We start from the raw sequence: 25,169 nt of genomic DNA on the forward strand, positions 1-25,169 counted from the left end.
TTCTCTAATCCACCAAGGCACAATATACTCAAACATAAGCTATCAGGGCGCTATGTTGAAGATAAAGGATGTTGCAAAGAAAGCACCATTCTGATATACATGTATCCCCCCAAGGCTTCCTTATTCAGCAAGAGTGCAAGGAAAAAATATACTGTTCTCCAGAGATGAACTTTTGAGCGATAACAAACACAGTGCACAGTAGTTTAGTGCAGAAAACTGCTCACGAAGATAGTTGTTTTCCTCAGAAAGGCAGCATTTCTGCACAAACAAGCAGCCTTCAACAAACCCCAACTACACCATGTTATAGAAACAAAACATGAGAATTACAAAGTGATAAAAAAAAACTAAGGAAAATGCATTTGTAAAACTGTAGAATCAGTTTTTGATTACTTTTATTATCCCAATGCACAGAAACAAACAGATTTGATCCTTGCATTTTTGCTGAACAGGTTTTAAGGGATTTAAATTTCCTCCACAGACATCACCATTTAAATGTTGTATTATTGCACATGACTCTAGCAGGACACCACCATCTAGTGGCAATCTAATGTGATGACGATACATTCTGTGTTGCTAGTGGACTTCATCCGGTGCAGAAAGTTAATAACAAAAATGGCAAAAGAACAACTGTTCTGATTTGAAATGCACAACACTGGTGAGGTGACATTTCAATTCTGAGAGGAGCTGATTATCTCTGAAACCTCAGCCAGAGCAGGGCGAGCACCCAGAGTTTAGAAAAGGGCTGAGATCACAGAGAAACGGGGCAAGGGGGAGACCAGATTGTTTTGATTGTGTTTTGGCAACCTAGCTCGTTAGGATTTGCAGAACTTCCCACAAGGACATTTTCTGCTTTCTGAAAGTACAGCCACACACAAACCATGCTTTGACAGAAAGCAGATTAATTTAAACCCCAGTGGTTCTTGTTAATTTCCCTTCGCTTGTGTTAGCTCTTCTAAATCTATGATTACTGTGCAACATCTCAGATTTTTTATTACGTTCCTTCTGTACCTTCTTGGACCATGACACTATAAGAAGGCTAATCATGGGTAATGACATAAGACTTGCAGCAGATTGGCTTCCAAATGCCAAATATGTTTGGTTTGATGATACAATATTAAAGAAAACCTGTAGAGCTCATCGGCCACATCCGATTAAGTCACACTCTATTTAATTGTCATTTCCAACTAGTAAGAGCATCAGCTGACTGGGCCTATGATGAGGAGGCCTGGTGCTGGTAAGAGTTTGATTTCAGCAGTTTAGGTTTTGGGCACAGTGTAGAAATGAGAGGAGAGGGATGCAGAAGCTACACTGTTACATGCAACATAGATACAGTATACTATTTGCTCAAGAGGAGAACAAAAAGAACACTTGCACTGAACTCTGGGTAGTACAGCCATTTTCTTTTTACTCACAATAAATCACTACCAGGGAGCAGTAAAAATAAAGTGGCGTTTTCCAATGGCAGCAGGGAAGGAAATACATCAAAAGTGTGTCACTGGTTATACAGAAACATGGGGGGGAAAAAACGGAGCAGAACATACTTTAAGTCTTCCATTACAGTAATGCAACTGTCATCTTTCTAAATGCAGCTCTTTTGTTGGAAACTAATAAGATAAACCATAAACTATATGTCCATTACCTGGGTTTAAGACATAAAGAAATAAAGAAAGCAAACAGAAGTCAAAAGTTTATCTAAATGAAACTTGAGTCTGAAACTCTTCTGAGCTGTGAGAGAAAGAAATTGTCGGAAAAATTGAAATGACACAGACAATAGAAGAAAACAGTTGCTGTGGATTTTAAAACCAGACTTTGTCTGTAACAGGCTGCTTACTGTAATTGTCTGTGACATTTAGGGAAATGGGATATCCACCTGAATTATTAAAACGTGTGCTGACAAGTGACTAGGTCAGGTCATGTTCATGTGCTGTCCCTGTCTTAATGATAATGTTATGTCTGCATAAACAAAAGGGGGAAACTAATCATTCAACAGGAGAATTTGCAAATTGTTAAATTTTAGACCTTTTTTTTTTTTTTTTACAATTTGACAAAGAGCACAGTGACTGAGCTCAATTCTCTCAAAAAGAGCATTTGCATCTGAATATAACAAGTTGGGTCATATCCCCTAACATTTTAAATGTTACAGAGAAAAGCTCATTGTCTCTGGCACAAAAGCTATAAATCTTAGTATTCTGGTTCATACTGAATTTCTAATTTAGGTTTATCATGCATGAGTGGGAAACTTACAGTATACAAACTCACTCATCTTATTGTAGATGTTTTCTTTCCTGTCTGTCAACTAACACAATTTCAATTATACTGTTGATTTCCTATTCATTTTTCCCTCTGTAAATATCATTAACTACTATACTTTCACAGTTTGTGTCGATACAGCAGTGATTTTACCAAAAAGTAAAACAGGCTCAAACATGACAACGCCTGCATTTTAACTAAGAAAAAACAAATCACATATTGATGATGATAATCATACATTATGGATGTTATGGAAGTTCAAATGGGATCAATATAAACACTTTCCTAAGGGTACAATGGTGTGACAACATATACTGTATTACCTACAGTGTCATTGTGCAGAAGAACAATGACACAATGAGAGGTATTACATTAGTGTTCAAACTATTAATACCTTAAGTAGAATGAGACAGAAAGTACCACAGGAAGGTTTTGGAGTGAGAGGAACGGAAGGAGGGGTATCGATGGGGCGAAATAAAGGCAGAGCTACTCACGTCGTTTGCAGGCACACTTCTTGATCCGCTTAGGGTCTGTGATGTCGTCATGACAAGCTTTGCAGTAGAAAAATGCCCTAAAAGTGACACAGTGAAAAATGTTCAGCACTAGCACTGAGAATAATTAAACTAGCTATTTAACACAATTAGTGATCAGCTAGGGCCAGATTACCTCTTTACTTCTTTGGCATCACTGGCGATAAAAAATCCCAGTGTTCCCTCCTGCATCTTGACATGGTTGCCCGGGTTGATGAGGATGCTGGGTAATCAAAAAAATAGACAGATCATGCTCCTTAATGTCTGAACAACAATCAGCTCATGCACACAACATGCTAATCAAGAGGAATGGTACACAGATTTGTTAAAACTGTTAATCGGACCTGCACTTCGCTTATCTGGAGTGTTTTTACTTTTTTTTTTTACATTATTCTCAACACATCATCCCTGCTAATCTTTTAAGAGCCTGGTTTGTGCCCTACATGAGTCATTAACACACCTGCTCGTCTGATTTAGGGCAATTTGCTGATGTGAAACTCACATGGATGGAAAGAATGTACAAGAATATGACCACACATTGAATTTTAATTCTTTACTTTACAGAGAGGTATATGAGTAGAGAGACAAGGGCAGAAAGAATTAAAATTATGTCTATGGAGTGGTTTTAGTGTCAGCACTCAAGTACAGTCATCTAGTCAAAACAAATGTTATGATGGCCATTGAGACGCAGCTCTAGTACAGAGAACGTACAGTGAGAGTTGTTATCTGGGTTAGTAATTGACAGTGGGATGCAAGGGAATGAACAGCACATTTTCTTGCTGATACTATTCTACTCAGTGACTCTGCTATAGCCCCTAGGGCTGCTGGAAAAATTAAACTCCAAAATTAACCCACATTAAAATCAGTTCTGACTGTGCGCCATACAGTTATAGAGTGAAAATAATTAGAAGGCCTCTCCAGCAATGTCAATATTGACTTAAATGTTATATAATATTAATTCAATTTATATTTAAAGACACATCTTTTAAAAAATATTGAGGCATGCTGAACAACAGCTGCACCATAACTAAATATCACAGGCTATGTTAATCAAATCATTTTTTGTATGAGTGGGAGTATGAGTTTAATACCCTCAGCACTTAAAGTGACTGGCTGTATCATTCCCCATTAATTAGACTGAGACAAAGAATAGACACCACACACACACACACACACACACACACACACACACACACACACACACACACACACACACACACACACTGTACACACACACACACACACACACACACACACACACAACCTGGTCATTAATGGTTACCTGTGGGCAACAGTCATCAATGATGTGAGTGTGAACTACTAAATCAAAATAGTGAACCCACACATCTTTAAGGGTCACACTCCTTCAAAATACAACAAGCACAGAAGAAAGATGATGAACTATGATGTCTCTTTTTTCATTTAATCTATTTAAAAAAAAAATTGTGTCAATTTGTGGCTATAGTACTTCTCAAATGGCTCACAAAACAACTGTTGGTGCTGGGGCAACAACTTTTTTACCAACGTTATTCAAATCTTTTTTTATTTTTAGTAACTATTTTGTTACATTTTAGTTACTCATTTAAAAAAAAGTATGTTATTTGTGTAGACTCAGGGGAGAAGTAAAGTAGCACATCTAAGAAAACATCTTCCTACATCTTTCCTCTGTTTAATCCATTGGAGAAAATAAAAAAAAATATTAAAGGGAGCAATTGAATCCATAAACATATTGGGCTGTGATCAGTTTGCACCAGTCATGCAGATCAGATTTTGTCCTTTATTTTCAATAAGTAAAATGGCATCTAGCATTCACTTAGATTGAATGGCCCCCAGAGAAGTAAACAGGCGTTATGCCAGGCATGCTCTTTAATGAAAATAAATGACAGAAACAGATCAAATCAAGACATCCACAAACATTGCTGCCCAAATCTGAGATTGTACAGGAGTTTCTATATAAGACATCTTTCTCCGGTCCAGGGCAAACTGGTGAATAGAGGCTTAAAAAGCATCAAAACCTCATATTGTGAGCAACAAGGCAAGCATCAAACATCGTATCTGGTAGTGTCATAGCATGCAGTTACAATACAGCATGAAGAGGACAATACTCAAACAGAAAGGCATAGCCACTGCAGCACAGATATAAGGACACGTAGATGCAGACGGTTGCAGTAACTTCTGTGCAGTTGGATTGTTTCTCAAACACCAAACTGACAGGAAGTGACCTCACTTAAGAACATCTACTCGAAAGACACACAGGGATGAATGCACGTAGGGGCTGAGATGCTCACGCACATTCACACACAGTCTCCCTCTTGAGGTAATCATACATAAACCAGACGTACCGACATGCACAGATGGATATACATTTAGCATTGAACATGAGAGGGTGATGGAATGCAAACGGGAAATGTGGAGCACTTGTGAACATTGTAGGCTGTGGTAATTCAATTTCAGTTTGGATGAACCTAATGCTATCCGAATTCAAAATCTCCATGACTTTTCTAGTGTTTGAAACAATGGAAAAAACAAAGGCTGGTGATGTGCTGCTGGTGTAATAAAACCATGAAGAAAAATACATGCTATTATATCATCCACTGCCTACAGCAATGAAAGATAACCAGTCAATTTATTTAAAAATGTAATCCAAAATAAGGAACAACAGATTATAAGTGCTTATCAACACTCCATCTGAGATCAAAGATGTGTGCATACAAACTCCTCACTGATTCTACGACAAAGAACCATGACGTAATGATTTGGAATAATTTGCTTGGCAAAGCAAACATACAGTGTGTTACAACTGAGTAACACTGAAAAAGAAATGAAAGTGAGAGAAATAAACTAGGCAAAGGACTGGTAAAGGACAAAACTGAAAAGATCACATAAGAGGTAGATATGGAGAGGGTGAGCGTTTGGCCTTGGTATACTGACAACAGCAAAGACAAAGAAACAGAACTTCTACAATCATGTCCAATTTATCTATCCACTGTTTGCCTGCAAAGAAGTTAGTGCATTAAGCACAAGGGACACCATAAAAAAGAGTTGGAAAAAGAGGCCTGTGAGATAGTGTTTGGAAAAATATCCTTGGGGAAACTCCCAAAGTCAGAAGCTTTAAAGTGGTGATTGGAGATTGGGTGGAACTTTGCACGTAAGATAAGGTAGAGGGCATACCGCTTTCGGCTTCTGCAAACAACAAGAAAGAATCTCAAATAAAACAGTTATCATGAACATAAAAGAAGAGGAGAATATAACCGTAATGTTTGCTTATTTAGCAGGTACACCGTATAGCAGCAGCATGTAGTGCTGTACAGACACAATTCTGTTATTTCATGGTTGTCCAATATTGAGGTCCATGCACCTAAAAAAAAAGTTAGTTTAATTTAAAAAAAAAAAAAACGTTCAATTTTAAAGATGGTTATTTTTCGACATTGGCGTGATTAATTTAAATGGCATTGAAAACTGTGGCAGTACATCTTTTAAAAAAGAGCTGCAAGTATGAGGACAATTTATGTGGAGTCATCTAAATCAATTCCAAAAAGTATTTTTAATAACTTAAACTAGCTTGAAAGAATTAAGACCAAATACCAAAAACATGGCACACTGGGATCCCTTCTAGTGTAGGATCAAACATGTACACAATTACAAATGTAATCAGTTTAAAGTAATTCAAAAGGGAAAGGGTGGGTGGGATTTGGCAAGGGAGATTGCAGTGTTATTATAGTGCTTCATGTTGTTATAGGTGATAAAACTGACACTGATGTAGAGTTAGTGGTTATTATACAGACAGAACAAGGACAAACTAGAATGAAGTAAAGTAAAAACATGAAATTTAAATTTCATAGGAAATAAGAATGTGCAGAAAATGTGTTATTTAGTTGTGAATGTATTTCTGAATTGACCTCACAATATAATCAAAAAAGACAAAAAATGTTTTGTGTCATTCTAGTGCAGTTATCTCTTACTTGTCGGAAACCAAGTTTAAATTCCAATAGATCTTTTACATTTATTCCTGAATACCCGCAAGGTATGATTATATTTGTAGCACTGTATGTCGTTGCCTCTACCAACAACATACAGTCAGTAATATCAGTCCTATTAACTTGTTTGTCACAATATGCAAAAAGGCTACTATCTTGGCAGAGGTGCGTGCTCTGTGAGTGTGTTCTCATAGTATTATTGTGAGTACAAATGGTCAAATTGGTGTGTCATTCACCAACTTAATGTAATGGGAATGTCAACTGTTAAATTTCCAAGAGGATTTGGGGGAAAATATAAGGTAGTTTATTAAAAGATCCACTTGAAACAAGTCACACAGTAGTTCACTTTTAACACATTTGTACCTGATGTTAGTGGTAGAAAGATGCGATAAACAAACCTGCTCTCTCTCTGCTCAGACTTGTATTCAATGGCAATAAGCAACAGCTTCAGCTTCACGTAACACAGCCTGTAAAACATATGCACTCATCAGAGGACAGCAGTGTGTAAGCAAATGACTGATGTGTTCAAACACTTTTGAAATCACCATCTCATCTTTCTTTCTTCCCTTCAGAATTGTTAAATATACCTACCAGTGACAGCGGGCTTGTAGCGTGAGAAAAGAGTGATACTTACTCACAGATAGTAGGGAAGGTGAGGCCAACAAAGGCACTGGACAAATATTCTGTGTACATTTCATTAGCCACCCCTTCAAGGTAATACTTCTGCCATGTGTCCTCCTCAATCTGGCAAAAAACAAGCATTGAAATCTCATGTGAGGATAAAAACGGAAGAAAAAAAGCAACACTGCTTTTCTTCCAATAGCAGCCCAATGTGGCCTGCAGATGTTCCACCGCAAAACATCAGCCTGGTCATTATAAGCTGATCCATCATCTTTATGACAAAAGAACAGTGCTTTGATAAAGACAAGCACCTCTTCAATTTTGAACCACAGAAACACTGAACAGATTCCATATGAAATGTCACAGTAAAATATGATGTGCCAGGACGGCTGAAAACACTTTAATGGACCCGTTTCTATGGACAAAGATGTCAAACGTTTGCCAAGGAACGTAATGTGTTTGATAAATCTGGTCCGTCTGTCAGCAGTGAACCTACTTTATCCACTTAAACTAACCTCACCTTCAATTCCTAAATAAATCATCTAATATACAAAAATGCAATGTGAGAATTCATTCATCCATATTACTTTAGTCTGTTCACAGGGAGTGACTGACACAAGGAAAGTGAATCTTGTCCTCTGTGTTACCTCAATGAAGGACCTCATGGAGAAGAGGTTGGCTAGCATAGTGGACAGGCCCTGGGCCAGACAGCTCTGGGCTATGAAGCCTGCCTTCAGCTCCGCCAGGCAGATAGCATCGTCACCCTCCTTCCAGTTCCAGCTTGGAATGTTCAGCAGATGGGCCTTCATCACAAGACAGACAGAGGAGGTCACAAGATACACAAAACTAAGCAAATGACTCATATTTCTTAAAGGAATACTTTGACATACACTTACATTTTACACAATACACTAAATTTATCATTTTTCATTTTCAAAAATGAGTGATTCTTTCCTCAAAAAACAAATTGTTTTATAACAATATGTCTATAAACACCAGTTTACTTTATTTTTCAGCAACAGAGTAACATATTTTACCTTCATGATAGTTGCTATGAAATGTAGCAATCAAAAAGGTATTATATTTGCATGAATTGCCATGTTTTATGTTACATGTCCTTCTGAAGTCAAGGGACCATGTGGCCAATTAAGTGAGTGGTCACCCCCGTATGAAACATGTTACTATGAGTTATCCAATGATGAAACCAACTACAGAAACCACACAGTTCTTTGGCAGACAGGGTTGCGGTTTAACCCCTGTTATAAATGTTCTGTCTTGTGAGCGAGAATAGAGAGCAGTCAAGATCAGGTGAAGCCATCTTATATCTCGTAGGGCACCTAAACATCTTACCTTATTGTGGTACTGTAACATCTGTGTGATTATTCTGATCTTGGGATGGTAGTTCTTGATCGAAATAACCCTAGAAGATGAAATACGGGCACAATGTAACACCCTATCTTGTCGGTTTTGACTGATTTCAAAGTCCACAGGATACAATACCTCATGATGTTCGAGGCGTCTTCAGCATCAGGATCCGCACAGTATTTGTTGGCAAGGATTAGGCAGGCATCTGCTGACTCGATCTTTGTGAAGAGAACCAAAGAAACATATATTTACATGTCAGTATGTAGTAACAAGCACTGAGTCTTTCGCACATAAAATTAAACAAATTAGTGGTTTTAACTTGGGTTTAGTCCCAAGTATTAAGGTTGTGTGATATCTCATTGTGCTAGGGCTGTGCTACACTTTCCAAGTGCTGTGCTACACTTATTGCGGAAAATGCAGCCAATGGGGTTGTTCAATTAAAAACATTGAAAGAATGAGTTAATGTGCTTGCTATATAGGTATCTTCTAATGTATATGAGAGCATGTGTTGTCTTTGTAAAACTGCGGAATGGACAGAGTCCAAAACAAATATCCCTTTGGGGACAATAAAGTATATCTTATAAGTCATACTCCTGACAAAAGGGCTACATACTTTATTTTTACCTTTTTTCTTTTCTCTTCCGTGTCTACCCTTTTTGTTTAATATAAAAAATGAATTCTGCACTGTTCCTCTGCTCTCTATAACTATTAAAAACAAAAAACCTTACAATGATTCACTGAATGTAATTTTTCTCTTAATCTGTCTCTTCATCTCTCCAAGATTCCGGTCACCGACTGTACCTTCACTCTGGCGAGATCGTGAGGGTTGAGAACAGATCCCTGGTAGAACTCTACTTGGGTAAAATGGCGTTTGAACAAGGCTTCCAGCTCAAGATTAGGGGAAATACTAGCACACAGAGAAAAAAGGAGAGGGGTTAGCGTTCCTTATATAGGATGCCTGTGCATTGTTCCAAACATTGTGTTCTGCTAACCTACACTAGGTGAGGAAGAAATAATTAACTTACTTATGGAGAAAAACTATTTCAACATTGACATCATCCCTGTCCTTGTGTAGGAAGTCTTTAAGGAAGTTGGAGACACTTTCGAGGGTAATATGACCACAGACCACAATATGCCTGGAAGGGGGGAAGAAATCATCTTGAGTGGGTAGCATAAATCACTTCAGACACTGGCATGTCTCCCAAAGATAATCATTCAAACCAAAGCACTCTAACATCTAACTCAAATATAGACTGAAAAACTACATACATGTCAAGAAATGTCTTTTCAAAGCAAAAAAGTAAGCGAATTATATCTTGGTTGCCACAAAAGGGAATATTTTCCCCATGTAATGAAAGTGGTTAAATTCTGCACGACAAGTGCAATCAAACACTCAACTTTGAACCACTTTAGAAAATCTAAGATATAATCACACAGCCCACAGTGGTTGGATTGTCATCCGTTCTCAATATAAAAATTGTCCCTTTGGCCAAACCACCCCTTTGTGAGCTGAATGGATGTTGACAAAGACATGTACATCAATGTGCTTGTGCTTTTAGACAGTACATTACTAAAAACTTTCAAAGTGATTTGGAGGCCTGTGGTTGACACAAATTCTAAACATGACCTTGGAGTATTTGACAGGTCCCCTGGCAAAATATGTAGCACATTACAGTAGAGGGATCTGTCAGATGTTGCACAGGGCTGATTATGGAAGTTTGAGGTTAGATTGGAACGATTTTGGAGTTAAGGTTTTGTCCCTGTTTGTCCTTTGACTGCACTGTAGGCCAGAGTGATCAAGTTCAAAGCTCAGCTTCACAGTTATATCAACAACTTCGATGAGAGTCATTTGGGCATTTTGGCCACTGTCCAAGTCTTAAACTTTTTACTGTCAACAATCAAACTTGTGGTGCTTCTGTAAATATTACCTTTGTTGTCCCAGAACCTAAAAAATCTAATCCTTTTATAAATAGGTATAGGCTGTTGTTAATAAAAACAGTTGGAACTTTGCCACAATATGGTTATTAAATGCAATTTAATCGTGCTAATCCTGTGGATTTAAGACACTTTATTTGCTTCATTTGCACTGCAGTAAGCTGAGCTACCTTTCTGGAGTTAAAGTTAAATGTCACCAAGTCTTTGCCAAACCCCTAAATGAGAAAACCAAACATGCCCAGTAGAATCCAGCCCTTAAATTGACATGGATTAGTGTAGACACTCGGCAGACACCCTAATTACCCTATGGAGACCTGTAAGGCAATCTGTGTAATGACAATGGCCTTATCCACTACAGCAGGATGTGCCAGGAGACAAATGAACCACTTTAGTTTTGAGTGCCTGAATACTAGACAGCTTTGCATTTAACACTATGAGTATTGGGTTACTCTTTCTTTAAATATAAAAACCCACTGTGGTCATATTGGTTCATTGTTCAATTTCTTATGATCAAATTGGATTTGCCTGCTTCAATCCATTACCATACTCTTATACACAATAAGGAGGCTCTGGCTAACACATTAACCTTTAAAAGTTGACGTCTAAAATTGTAGAACATTACTGAAATCCAACTCAGTTTGGCAGGTTAAAAAGAAACAGATATTTATTGATGCTAGATGAGAACCATAGTCCAAATCTCATGCTCTCCTATTCTGTACCAGATGGACCATGCAGGGCTGAACTGAAATGGACTTGGCAAAGTAATGTGACTGACATATTGAGAGAATGGCAGTTTGTGGATGTTGCAGGACATAATGGTCTTTGCAGATGTCGCCTCTGTCCTTTTAAGAGAATCTAATGAGCAGCCGTGATTGCATGGTTGGCCAGAGTCGAGCAAAGGGCCGTGTGGTCTTACAAGCTGATGAGCTGAGATGTCTGTGGGCAGCCGGCAGTATTTGGAACAAGAAGTCTCTCATTTCAAGAGATGAAAAACATCAGTCATGTTTTCCTATTCCCAGTATCCAGACGCCCTTTTGCAAGGGTAGAGGGAATATACAGATTTATATGGCGTAATTTTGGTTTGTGTGGGTCCAGCATTAGCTAATGGATCTTAGACACACACACACACACACAGAGACACAGGTGTAGTACGTGATCTATCAGCAAAGCAAAACTTTCTTCCTCATGTATCAAACTTTGTTACTGCCACTAATTTGAGTCTCCGTATTTAAGACTGAAATATTGTTGCAATATTATGCTTCACTTAAAAGACGTCATTAAAGTTGGCATGCCCTTCTCTGTGTTTTTCCCCGTTTAGTGTGCCAATATTGGCATCAAATTGAACACTGAGATCATTTGCTAGTTAAATAGGATATGAGAAAAGGATATTTTAGATAATTCAACCATTTATAATTGCTTCAAGAACCAAAATACATCCCCTCAGGTTAACCTGATTTGATGGTACAGCTTAAACTTTAGACATAACTAGAAGAAAAAAATAGAGCACTTCAAGGGCACATTTCTTTAACAAGAAAATCAAACACATCATCCCAGAAACAAAAACAAAGTGTGGCAGACAATCACAAGAGACAGAGCGTGCACACAAAACATGCAATCAGGGTACATCCTGGGATGTCACTGGGGATGCACTGAATACAAAATGAACAAACAGAGAGCTCAAACATCAGCAACAGAGGTCACTCACTTGGTACTGCTCTAATCCTTAGGTCAGTAATGAAACTTACTGCAAGAATCATCCTCAAAATGTTGAAATTTAAAAACTTAGTTCTTACATTATTTTTGTTTTAAATGAAATTGCATCTCCTTTTATCAATGTCAAGAGGTACGCAAATTTATACAATGCACTTTGTATTTAAAGTGCAATAGTTTGCAGATTCATTGGAAACTTATACTGTATGTTTTACCATTATGCAAGTTTGTGTTCATGCCTGATAGTGTAGAAGCCTCTGGGCCTCAAGTTACTGGGCCTTACAGAGGACTTTAAAAGGTTTATGTCAGAGTTCAGTCAGGGTTGAAGTTTCCATGCCAACCCCTCTGTTGAAGTTGGGGCTAATGGAAACCATGGAGCCATTATGGAAACCACAGAGCCCTGACTGCAGTGGGCGCCAACTCAATGGAACACTTGTCATTATTTTATCAGCATACGTAGGCATAGTGCTGTCACTGCACAGATTACTATAAGCAACACTAGAAGGAAAAAGATATTTAGAACAGATCCAGTGTGAGTCCCTCACTTCCAAATAACCTTCAAGGCCTGCTTCAAATGACAGCAGCCAGGCAGCGAGGTGAAATAAGGGTTACATTTAAAATAGTTCCCAATGTATCATGACCTCATTGTTTATGAGCTCTGCAATCAGTCTGATACTTGTAATCTCCTAATCTCATTTCCATGGTGTACTTTTTTTAAGCTGACAGCTGCTAAATAACTGAACCCCGATGGCAATCCTAAACCCACATGACAAAGCGGTTTTGTCTGTGTCAGGTCCTATAGATGTAAACACCAAACACATGTACATATCTAAATGACTATGCAAGGAACCTGGTGCCACTCTAAGCCTGTGTGTTTGGTGGGCATCTTCTGATTGTAACCATATGTTTTGCACTGTATGTCTAACCAGAGAGAGAATGGGGGGGGGGGGCAAAGTGTGTGGGAGAAACTATCCTTAGCTTTGACAAGGGCTTCTCTCAACACCCATCTGCAAGTCTGGGCTGAGGTCACTTGCCAAACATAACATTTCATCAATCTTATCTCAATGACAGGCAAACTTTGCTGAACAAAGGCTTTTTTCCAATGTCTCCTTCAACTACTGACTTGCTAGAATCTGCCCCGCTGAACAGCGTACTGACTGAAACCGATGGGAGCAAGATTAGAGAAAGCAAGAGAAACAGAGTGAGAAAGAAAAGGCCGCATAGCAATAGATGTTAAGTGCCATAGAAGAAAAACAAAAGAAAAGAGAAGAAGGAAGAAGTCTACCCTCCCTGTTCTGGACACACCCCATTTGGATTAAAATATGTCTGTGTGCTGAATCAGTAAGGTTTGAGCTACAAGGAGAGGAGAACAAGTACACCACAATACGTACTGTGGTGACATTGTCACACATACTTCACAGTGCACTGGAACCTCTGCTGGGAGAGGCCAATCACACATATTTACAGTATATATAAATAACAAGAGCTTCTGGAGACAAACTCCACCACAGACAACACAAGGACAAGGTGAGCACCAAGAACCAAGCAGGCAAAGCAAGCCAAAAGCAATTGAGAGCCTCCACTGGGAGCGAGGCATCCAGCATTCAGGGTGTGGGAGCTGACTGAAGATCAAGGCCAGAGTCATGTCAAGCACTGATGATGCAATGGGCTAGCGGTGACAGAAAACAGGAAGACGGCTTTTTCATGGAACATGCCAGAAATTATGCAGTTACAGAAAAGTAACTCCATAAAACATGCAAAAACAAACTCAAGCAAAATGAAACATGAAAAGAAATGATATCCTGCAATGGTCATTGAGATTGATGATCCTTCAGAAGACCACCAATAATAATGGACTTGCGGATGTTTAAATCTTTCTATTTTCTTGTAGAAAAAAATCCTTTAGAAGTGGATAGTAGGGGTTTCATGACTATTTGCTTTATTTTGTATGTATTAGATACTAATTCATCCCTATGACCGTATGATATAGGGGCTAGGTAAGAAATGGGACAACACAGTGCACAGACATATTGCATAGAAGCACCACAGGTTGGGACAGTGCAAGTCTAAAGTGTAGTAGTCATGAAAGCTCTATTTTCCAAATTAAATTAAAGTGCAACACAGGATGTTTCAAGAAGGACAAAGAAAGAAAAGGAACAGCACACAAATGACTTCAGGAAAGATCTGAGTGAAAGACAGATAGAGGCAGATATAGATATAGATAGACAGAGATAAGAAGACAAGGACGGACAGAGAGAGACAGAGTAAAGACAGAGTAAAGGGGCATGGACATGTGTGTCCTAATGGCCAAGGTCTCCAGTCAAGCAGTGTGAATTTACGTCATGAAGTAAGCTTACTGTTTTACAAACCAAGTGAAGTCAACTGACCCCCAGTAACTATAAACTTCAAGGGGGTTCACTTGAGTCACACAACCACACCTTGTCTGGATTTCAACTTACTTTCTGCCTCGTGTCGAGTTATAACTCCCTCCGTATTTCTTCCGATTAAGGATGAGAGCAGCAATTTCTGGCACGTAGCGAGCAAACATGGCCTACATGCATGGAACAGAAAAAAGAAAAAGGCATGCAGAGAGGGTTCTACCGCACACAGAAAAACAGCAGAACCATCTGGAATACTTACTTTCTCCCATTAACCGCACTATAGGAACCACCATATTTCTTTCGGTTTCCTATTAACTCTATGATTTCAGGGACGTAGCTGGCAAACATGGCCTAAGGAGAAGATAGAAGACAGAAGAAGAGACTAAAAAAGAGACTACTCCTGTACGCCGCAGTAGGGTGGTGGGGAAACTGGTGCATGAATCCAGATTTCTTAGGGGGGTAAAATATTACTTTGCTATGGAAATCAAGTTAAAAATGCTCTCATTGTCTGTAGAGACTTGCTAAACTTGAGAGAGATCTTCATATACCAAAAAAAATTATTGTTTTTGTTTTTAAAAAATAGCCCCACGTTTTAAAGATAAAGATTTAGGAACAAGTTTTGTTGGGTAAGAATTTTGTCACAGCTCATGAGTAGTCTGTGATAGCACCCAATACCTTTCTGAATGGTAGAATTTTAAAAGGAGGATAAAAACCTATGTGCCATGTTTTGTCCAACAAACACAGATGATTTGGCAGGTTGATTTAAATAGGCCAACCTGATGGTCCACAGCTGCAAAACACATTAAGACTCATTTGTTGGGCTGGAAAATGAGCTGGATGCATTTTGCAAAGTTTCACAGCCTGTTATCCAACCAGAGAGTTGTGTTCAAGTTAACCAATAACTAAGTTGCATTACTCATCTATGAAAAACTTCTACAATAAGAAACAAAGAGTTACATATTTTACTCATGCTTGGAAAGTGCATATATATTTATATTAGCATGAATAATGTGAAATGAAGTGAATTTTATATGATCCTTGGCTTTAAAATATCTCCAGCCTGAAGTCATTATTTAGCCACTGCTGCTGATAGGAAGCAGGTTGAGGTACTAGCTTAAATACTTCCAGAGCTCTTTGCACTGAGAAAAACACACAACCTATCACCATGGCCACAACACATTACACATCGACACAGCTGCAGGTCATCAGTGCATTAGTGATAGCTGTCCAAATACAGAATACAGTGACTGTGGTCTGGCTAGATCCTCTATTTTTTGTAAGAGAAGATAGAGGAGAACTTCAGTATGTGTGTATGAGTGCTCACAGGTGTGTATACCTATGCACGCTTGTGTGTTACTGTACTAGTGGCAAACCAACAGGACGCAAGATCGGAAGAAGGTGTGCGGGAAGGAGTGGGAGGCTGATGTTGCTATGGTAACAGTCAGGCGGGCCTAAGCCTCATCTCCCTGCCCCTGTGTTTGTTGGAATTTTGGGAAGAGACACGGGAGGAGGGGTGTCCTGAAACCGCAACTGCTTTTAAGAGAACAGTAACAACATTATCAACCAAAAACTTAGACTCTTTTCAAACAAATACATAAATGATACATAAGGGAAGGAAACGAAGGCGCACATAGTACTGCAACTACAATAGACAAGATACAGTAGGCTGATACAACTTCACTATGACAAAGAAATAACATTTACTGTTTCAAGCAACATAGCTGTAACATTTTCAAAACAGCACTATGATTTAAATATAAGACATACATAATAATAATCAAAGCATTTAAATGCATTTTCCATTAATGTACTGTATAATTTTCAGTCATTTTATATTGTCTATTGATGGGGGCAGGCAGGATTTTGAAGGGGATAAGGGGAGTAAAGGAGAAAGAAAAGCCTGATTTTACCAAACCACCGAGGATGAAGAAGACCATAAACAGGCGCCCCAACGTGGTTTTTGCATAGACATCCCCGTAACCCACTGTAGACATTGTCACCATCAGCAAGTAGACACATTCCCAATAGGAAAGTGACTGGTAATTCTGGAAGTTTTCCCAAGGATCTCCTGAGTTTTCCACCTAAAATGGGAAAGGGGGGGAATGACACTTAGACGTGACTCTCACCACCAAATTGTAAACAGAGTTTTGCTACTAATCAAGTTTGATTAGATCCAGCCACGTACAAGTTCTCATGCATTCGTATTTGAGTCAGACAGCATAATTTGTCATATATTGAGCTTAGGCTACCATCTAGTGGTAAAACAGTTTGATGCTGATGTGGTTGATGCTGAGTTGTTGGGCAGAGCTTCAATTACCAAGTGTATATAATGTAGGAACTTGTATTTTAGTTTTTTTAAATGTGACACTGCTAGACACCATAATCATTGTTGTTTTTTAATTATTTTTAATAGGAAGGAAACATTGGGTTCTATAGGGCATACAATAAAGGGTTAGGGTTTAGACTAGGCCAGACTTGTCCCTGAGAAATAGCAGTTCCTTGAGTGCTCAGTCCCCAGGACACCCAACCTAAGTTTTATATTACTAATGTTGTCTCTTTTCTGTTGAATGAATCTTTGCTATAAAAGTTAAATGAGGCCTTTCAAGTTAAAAATGTAATTAAAAAGTAATGATCTTGTTGAAAATACAGTTGATTTATTTGCACATGAACTGGTAGATGTTTTCCTACTGAAAGCTGATCATAATTTACCCGTATTTAATTTTTTTGCTGCATAATTGGGATGCACCGGTTAACATCAGTGCCAATCCTTACATAACATGACTGATCCAGATTAAATACAGTTTCTTCATCAATGTCATTATACAATAGTGTTTTCACTGAATGTGTCATTCAGTAATTCGGAACAATCTACTATTCTTTAGTGCTGCAGAAATTGCTGGTCTCATGTTAAATAACATAAAAATCACTTCCTATTTTCTATTTAATGTACTATATTTACTGTCCCCCATTTTATTTGATTGTCTGATTTGTCACTGTTTAAGGCCATAAACGCAGCAAAAGGATAGTATGAATATTTTATTCATGTCCAAAATTTTCATTTACTGCTTGCTATGGGACAATAATAAATTAAACGATTATATTTTGAAAAGGGCAGCACGTTACTGTTGTATTGTACAAGTTAGTAAGTTACCTTCCTTACTGGCTTATTAATCACTAGACCTCATTGGCCCTCATTTCTGTCCACTTACCAAATGTATGAATCCTGCCGCTGTGAGCCATGTGCTTATAAAGATGGAACACAGGTTCACCAGCTTAATGGAGTTGCTGGGAAGAAGAAGAATAACCGTTAAACTCTTCAAGACGTTAGACCATGATGGCAGAAAAAATGAAATTTGTGAGCCAATGAAAGTATGCTGACGTGACTAACAATAACTTAAAGCCAGGACAGTTGAGATGGGACTTTATGGGCATATCAATAAACAAAAAAATGAGGAAACTGTAATGAAATCATGAATGATGAAAAGTAACAATGATGGCTGGCAGGGGACTAAAATTTCAAATTCCTTTTCTAAGGAGGCTTATGCTAAAAGAGGGATACTCTCTAAACCTTTGCTATCATACTCTGTATATGCCCCAGAAGAAATATAGTAGGCTATACGCAAACTTGGCCCAGTTCAACCGTGCCAGAGCATGTTTGACCCCAAAGTCTGGTTTTGTTTGACTAGTGTGATCGCACATGCTGTGGTAAACCTTGCCCAGGTCACTTGTAAAAGGTGAGACAGGGCATGGTACGGTTGGCACAGTACACAACAGTGTGATCGCTAAACGTGCCTGGGTCTGGTTCTTATCTTACAGATGGACTGGAATAGTAGTCAGCGAGTCATGCAATGTAATGACGTAAGTTTGTTTTATCGCAGTGTGAATGCACGCCAGCAGGGGAGGGGGAACAATCGGGATTGGGCATGTTTCAAGGCAACTGAGCCAAGTGTGAGTACACAAAGTATAGTGTTATGTTTACATTCAATGTGACAATTTATTTATATCACACCATAAAACTCATGATTAATAACTTAAAAATACAATTATGACTCTTGATAGAAGTGCAAACCAGCCTACTGGTGGTAGTTAAAGGGAAGATGTTATTTTACAGGGATACCATTCTTGTGAATAAATGAGGAAAACTTTCTTACCTTGTTTTTAAGATATTCAAAAACTGGAGGATTTCTGAAAACTGTATCAATCTTAGTGCTCTGAGAAATCTTAAACCTGTGAGAGAAAGACCGAGACAGAAAGAGAGAGATTATCAATTAAGTGAGAACTCATGGTAATCTCACATTAATTATCCTTACAGTGGTACCAGAGAAACATAAGAGTGGCAGCTGTGAAAAAAGACTGGATATAGACAACATGTATGAGCAGTCAGATGGTATGGTCCCATTGTTTTTCTACAGCACTTTAGCACAGCACCTTATGATGAAATATTGTGTCTGTGAAACACAAGAAGATGACAGAAAAAAACTTCATTTAATATGACATGTTATTATTTATGCATTCAAACATGTTAGGAAGAACATCATGTGGCCTACTTTACATGAGCCTCAGTATGCATCCAAGAACAGCTCACTTAGGGATTATAGAACAAAGCGACACCTGCCTCATTGTCTTTTTACATAACACGATTGATCCCATGGAACTTGTATGCTCTATGCTCTGTCAGTGCTTATGTGTGTCAGTATGTGTAACATACAGTGATCTACATTCCTATTCATACAATTTCTACAATCAGTTTACTACCTGCAAATATAAAACAGTAGCCATACTGTATGCTCGTCACCAAACATGTATCATAGACAAACCAACTGTAGTCATTAAAAATATTTCAACATCTGCATAAATAAATTACTACATTTTGTGTACACCTCCAGATAATACTTCTCTATACATTGACACTAATGGCCTTACCCCAGTTGCAAAGGATGCACAGACAGGACCATACTGAATGATACAGTCCCGTCTGCCTTTGCTTTTCCTCCTGTCCATGATGGCCCTGCCTCACCCTGTACCCATTCTGAAAAAGATCGCCACAGGACTTCTTTCGTCTCCAGGTTTCTTGGACAATCTCTGAATTAGCATCACTTTGCGTACGCCGATACATGAGCAGCTTAGGAGGAATCATTGTTTTGGATTTAATCCTGTCTAAGGAATTCCTTTTTCTTCTTGCAAAGACGTGAATTTAAAAATTGCAGATTCAAAAATATTTACAGTGTAGTATTTCAAAAGCGCCTCCAGAAAAAGACAGGACATGATTTCCAAGATTCAAATTTTCTGCTAAAATAAAAATCCTCGATACGGCGCCGCCAATGTTAAAAGTTCCTTGTGAAGCAAACACCTACAAATACTGTGAGATTGGTGGTCAGTGCTGCAGGCAGAAGAGTTCGAATTGTAATCTTTGTTTAATCACATCAGCCTTGCCAGTGACTGTGTCTCTGCAAGCAAAATGTCAGGTCTAATGTAAGTGTTATTTTTTTCATTTTTGTTAAAGTGCCTTTAATCCCCACAACCCAAACAGATTTACCTTCCTCATGGCCCCTTCAGTGTTTTACTGTTAATCCGTGTGAAGCTTTGTCTAAATCAACAAACAACTGTGATGAACCTATTTTTTAAAGACTGCCAGGGATAAGCAGAGCCGAAGATCAAATAAATAGGATGCAGAACAAAAACAATAATCTTTATTCAAAAATGAGTGTTTGTTTCCACAGGAAAAACGTCTACAACTCTACAACAATTTGCTGATAGTTTCAGCAACAATTCAGGGACTGGGGTCATTTAAATGACAGTCATGCCAGATTTTGTCTGTCGTGGAAAATCTTTTGTCAGATTAGGGATACATTTTTCAATGAAGAACTAAGAATTTACAAGGCTTCCAAATATGTCAGAGAAGTAAATGTTGTAAATGAAGTATAGCAAAAATGTTAAGAATTTTCTATGTTTTTGAAAGTAGAGTGGTAATGCACCTAAAAAAGAAAAAGGATTTACTGCAGTATAAATTAGACCACAATACTGTGAACACACTAAGAAAAGTAGGTTGTGATGTAATGTAATACACTTACAAGCACTTACTATATGAGCACACGCACACACGCAAACACACACACACACACACACACGCAAACACACACACACACACGATAAGTAATACCTCATAGTTGATCTTTAGTTGAACATAATTTTTGTTGCTTGTTTAGACTCATAGATTACAAAGATTGGTTATAGTAGTAGCACAATATTCTTGTAGCAGATTAGAGGAGTAAAAAGTAAAGGCATTAGTATGCTTCAAACACGTTTCTTCTCAGATCGCCAAACAGCATATAAACACCCTCCCTCACACCTTCACGCATTTACCCCGTCTTTAAGTGTGGCCGTTTGGAACAAGTTCAAACCATTTTGGCTTTAGAGAAAAGCATATGTGTTTTGTATGCTCAAGAGGTAGCAAAAGGTATAAGCATGTGTGTGTGTGTGTGTGTGTGTGTGTGTGTGTGTGTGTGTGTGTGTGTGTGTGTGTGTGTATGTGTGTGTGTGTGTGTGTGTGTGTGTGTGTGTGTATTTTTTGCCTACTAGAATAGAAAGTCAAAACAATGTCCTCACAAATATAGCACATGTGTGTGGATGTGTGTGTGTGTCTGTCTGTTTGTGTGTGCATGTGTTGAAAAACTCTCAATGAAATTCTGCTCTCTAGAACACGTGTTCATGTACGAGAAAATCTCTTTCCGACACATGCCAAAGCCCGTTGCACACACACAAGTGTCAGCTGGCCAGATGCTCATTCAAAAGGTTTTTCTGATCTGTGCCCAGACTTACTCCATTAAGGCTTAGAGAGCCAGAGCACGGTCTCTCTGTCACATGTTCTAGCAGAGCAGCCTACTGTGAACTTTTATCAATCAGCGGTCTGGGATGGCTCATCTGGGATAATTCATACAGCAACCCTGCCAGGATTAGATTATATGATGCTACGTAAAACACACACACACACACACCGACAACAACACAGTTGTGCTTGCTCCTTACTCAACTCACCGCCTGTGCAATAATGCAAACATGCAAAATGATGACATGTTAGGAGCCTGGCTACAAAACAGGCTTAAACCTCCCACAAATTAGTTCCCTTCCCGAGTTTACAAGGAGGTTTCCTGCTAGCAACTAAAGGGCTATATAACCAGATGCACTCATGCCCATGGCAGGTACTGTAAGCCTCTTTTAAAGGAAAACACAAGGGATCAACAAACAGTATACTAAAGCAGCACTAGGAGGCAGTAGCAGGTTAGAAAAGACATGCCTGAAGGCTACTTCAACAACATTTCACATCAACAACATTTAGGTTGCTACCATAAAATTTGAAAACAATACACATCAATCACATTAGATAGCAGAAGCATTTCCTTTGTTGTCAAAAATCTTTCAAATTCAAAAAATAATCCAACCATTGTAGTTGCCTGTTGTTTTTCATGAAAAAGGAAAAAAAGTGTTTCAAAGTTACATAGCAGGTTCTGAAAGATGGGGATTGATAGCCACTTGAGCTACTACCATGTTTTAAACAGCCATATGCTAATCATACACTGCTCAAACTGTCTGAAAGAGCAATGCTCAGTTTAAGTAGTTAAAGGAGATTAATTCCTTCTTCCTAGGTAGTACTCTGCATGTCCTCTGCATTAGCTACACATCGTTCTCCTCCTCTTAATCAATGTCCAATTTGCAGAGGCAGAGAGAACATAAATTGAAATGCATAGAGCATATACTTCCTTGGGTGCAGAGTGGGCAGACACTCCACCACACAGCACAGGGCCGAACTCCTATTAATGGTCTTTTTTTTATATACCGTTACTGGATCGCTAAAAGCCTTCTAATGCAGAGCCAAAGCTGAAAGAGTGAAGCCAAAGGAACTGTAATTATGATTTATTAAACTGGCTGTGGTGTGTATTCCCCAGCAGAGAATGGAAAGAAAAGATGAACTAATCTATTGGAAATGAGGAGCACAATGCACATTCTTAACAATCACCCTGGCTTCCTCTAACAAAGCCTGCTAGGGACAGTTTATACTAAATGAAAGTACCACCAACTATTCAGGACTGTATTGATTATTAGGAAAACCATTGTGGACCAGTCAAGCATGAAGACATACTAGGGGGTAATAGTCTTAAGGGAAGTGGCAATGGCATTAACTAACAAGTGAATATCAAAGATTTGTATCTGAAAGCAAATCAGGAATAAGGCACTATATCTTGACATTTTCAGTTTTATACTAATTATTTAATTCCTGTCACATTATGGTACTGCATGTCCCAATTTCCATAAAAATAAAGGATAGAAGTAGCTAATCATAATTTCAGTCCTAACTTGTCAGAGCCTGAACATAAAGTCAACGCCGCCAGGAACAAAGATTATTCTCTTTCCAAAATAATAAAATAAAAATAAATGTATATTAATTGCTCTGGAATCTAGGGCATCTCTCAAAAACAACAAATTCACACTTGTAGCTGGTGAACACTGCAGCTGTATTGTACTGTATATACAAGGTGTCTTTTCTTTCCACATTAACGTATACAATTTACAGGTATTCACTGTAACATGTCAGGCCGGACCACCATTTTCACTTTCATCAGCCTCATCAAGGCCCTAACGTGTTTCTCGGGATGAGATGAGGACACATTACATCATGAATTCCAGAAACCAGATTACTTGACTCGGCTATTTCTAATTCATTGCACAGCTTGTTCTCTGTGAAATTCGTGGCCTACACTGAGCCTCTTAGAAAACTTCATCACCTCAGAGATTAGACTTTCACAGTTTTATGTTACTTTACAGATTTAGTGATTCCAGTGCGCATGTAATAATAGACCATACACTACGGGCTAGAAGGCAGATCTTTCACATCCTTGAATTTCTAACACTATATCTAGACAAGTATATTTCAAGTAATTAACATATATTATTATTTATTATAATTAGTTATTTTCATAGTTTTGGTCATCACTTCTATCAGGCCCAATAACATTGTTTCTGTATATAATCAAAGATGGAAGTGATAATTCTCATTATTAATGAACTGCTGAATATTCTTGTTTGGTCCATGCAATGTAAAAATGAAAAAATACAAAGTATAATTTCAGTTTCCCTGTGCCCAATTTGATGTCTTCAAAACCCCGTAACCAAAAACATATTCAACCTACAACAATTCAAAAGACAGAAAAGCAGCAAGCAACAGCTCGGAAGTCTGTAAGCAGTGATGAATATTTTCAACAAACATCAGCCTTTGTTTTCTCTTTTAACTAAGTTTGGCTAACCTGCCTGGTCTCACAGAATTCTTTGAAATGATAACAAACTGTTAATACCGCACAACGTGGTGGTGTCACAGAATGTGTGAAAAGCCTGTGTGGCCACCATGGAAAACAATGCCAATGTAAAGTGAATGAGAAGATGACGTAGCATTAGGAGCAACTACAATGGCGAGTAATATGAAAGCCCGAAAATCCGCTTAAGGAGGTTGGTTGGGGTGCCTGACAAAGATTTTTAGTTAAGGTGCCATGTTCATTTCACAGAATTCGGTGAGATTAGGTTGATCTGACTAAGTTATTGCTCATGTTGCTACATCAGATGTCTTTTTTCCAATATCATTGCTAGTTATTAATATGGGATTTTTTCACAGCAGATATTTTGACCTGTCATAGCAGGGACATTACAGCTGTTACTGATTAACACCATTACTGATGGCTCTGTTCTGACCCTTTAAACCATGACAGTTTGACAGTAAGCCAGCAGGATTCTGAAACTAAAGCACCTACTTGGAATTTAGCAATCATTCATTTCATTATCTACACCTGTTTTTTTCCTACTGTGACATGTCAAATTGTCTTCCATGAAAAGGCCTATTACTGTCAAGAGTGAAACCACAAAAAGAAGACAAAAATAGAAAAGAAAATGTTTCTAAATATGTGATATGTCTTATTAAAGGATATGTCAGTATAGTTAGCTTCATAGGTCTAAGTCTTTTATAATTTTTTTGTTTTGAGAACACTCCTTCGACTATATTTCATATAATAGCCTTGTATTCTGATTTAACAGTCTTGGTCGTCCACTGTCATGTTCTTATAAACTTTTGGTTATTGTTCAGCTGAGTTGTAAATGAAGTAGCAACAATGTAAAGAATTGTATATGTTTTTGAAAGTAGAGTGGTGATGCACCTGAAAAAGAAAAATGATTTACTGCAGCGTAAATTAGGCCACAATACTGTGAACACACTACAAAAAGTAGGTTGTGATTTAATGCAGGTTAGAGTGTTTTCCAGTCTGCTAATGCAAGAGTGTATCTGTATGTGAGCCCGTATATGTGTGTATGGTGATAACATATGCTTTTACATGTGCCTTTTTTGTGTGAGTGAGCCCATA

At 38.3% G+C, this 25,169-nt stretch overlaps 1 protein-coding gene across 28 annotated transcripts in view; it reads right to left on the minus strand.

The window, feature by feature from the left end:
- kcnma1a (potassium large conductance calcium-activated channel, subfamily M, alpha member 1a) overlaps positions 1-25,169 on the minus strand; it is a 140,880-nt gene that overhangs the window by 37,983 nt on the left and 77,728 nt on the right. For 14 of the 28 annotated variants that reach the window (XM_034898524.1, XM_034898498.1, XM_034898526.1 and 11 more), the window contains exons 6-19: positions 18,921-18,996; positions 17,979-18,054; positions 16,680-16,850; positions 15,029-15,120; positions 9,769-9,879; positions 9,545-9,650; positions 8,879-8,961; positions 8,729-8,798; positions 8,026-8,181; positions 7,392-7,501; positions 7,156-7,224; positions 2,917-3,003; positions 2,745-2,821; positions 1,413-1,421 (exon numbers count right to left, since the gene is read on the minus strand). In XM_034898524.1, the coding sequence (XP_034754415.1) occupies positions 1,413-1,421; positions 2,745-2,821; positions 2,917-3,003; positions 7,156-7,224; positions 7,392-7,501; positions 8,026-8,181; positions 8,729-8,798; positions 8,879-8,961; positions 9,545-9,650; positions 9,769-9,879; positions 15,029-15,120; positions 16,680-16,850; positions 17,979-18,054; positions 18,921-18,996 (1,293 nt within the window). Of the gene's footprint in view, positions 1-1,412; positions 1,422-2,744; positions 2,822-2,916; positions 3,004-5,951; positions 5,964-7,155; positions 7,225-7,391; positions 7,502-8,025; positions 8,182-8,728; positions 8,799-8,878; positions 8,962-9,544; positions 9,651-9,768; positions 9,880-14,847; positions 14,940-15,028; positions 15,121-16,679; positions 16,851-17,978; positions 18,055-18,920; positions 18,997-19,692; positions 19,938-25,169 lie in introns of those variants that run through there. The other 14 variants (XM_034898525.1, XM_034898520.1, XM_034898517.1 and 11 more) reach the window with 5 other exon arrangements.

This window comes from Etheostoma cragini, chromosome 17 (genome assembly GCF_013103735.1).
Source record: "Etheostoma cragini isolate CJK2018 chromosome 17, CSU_Ecrag_1.0, whole genome shotgun sequence".
Lineage (NCBI taxonomy): Eukaryota > Metazoa > Chordata > Actinopteri > Perciformes > Percidae > Etheostoma > Etheostoma cragini.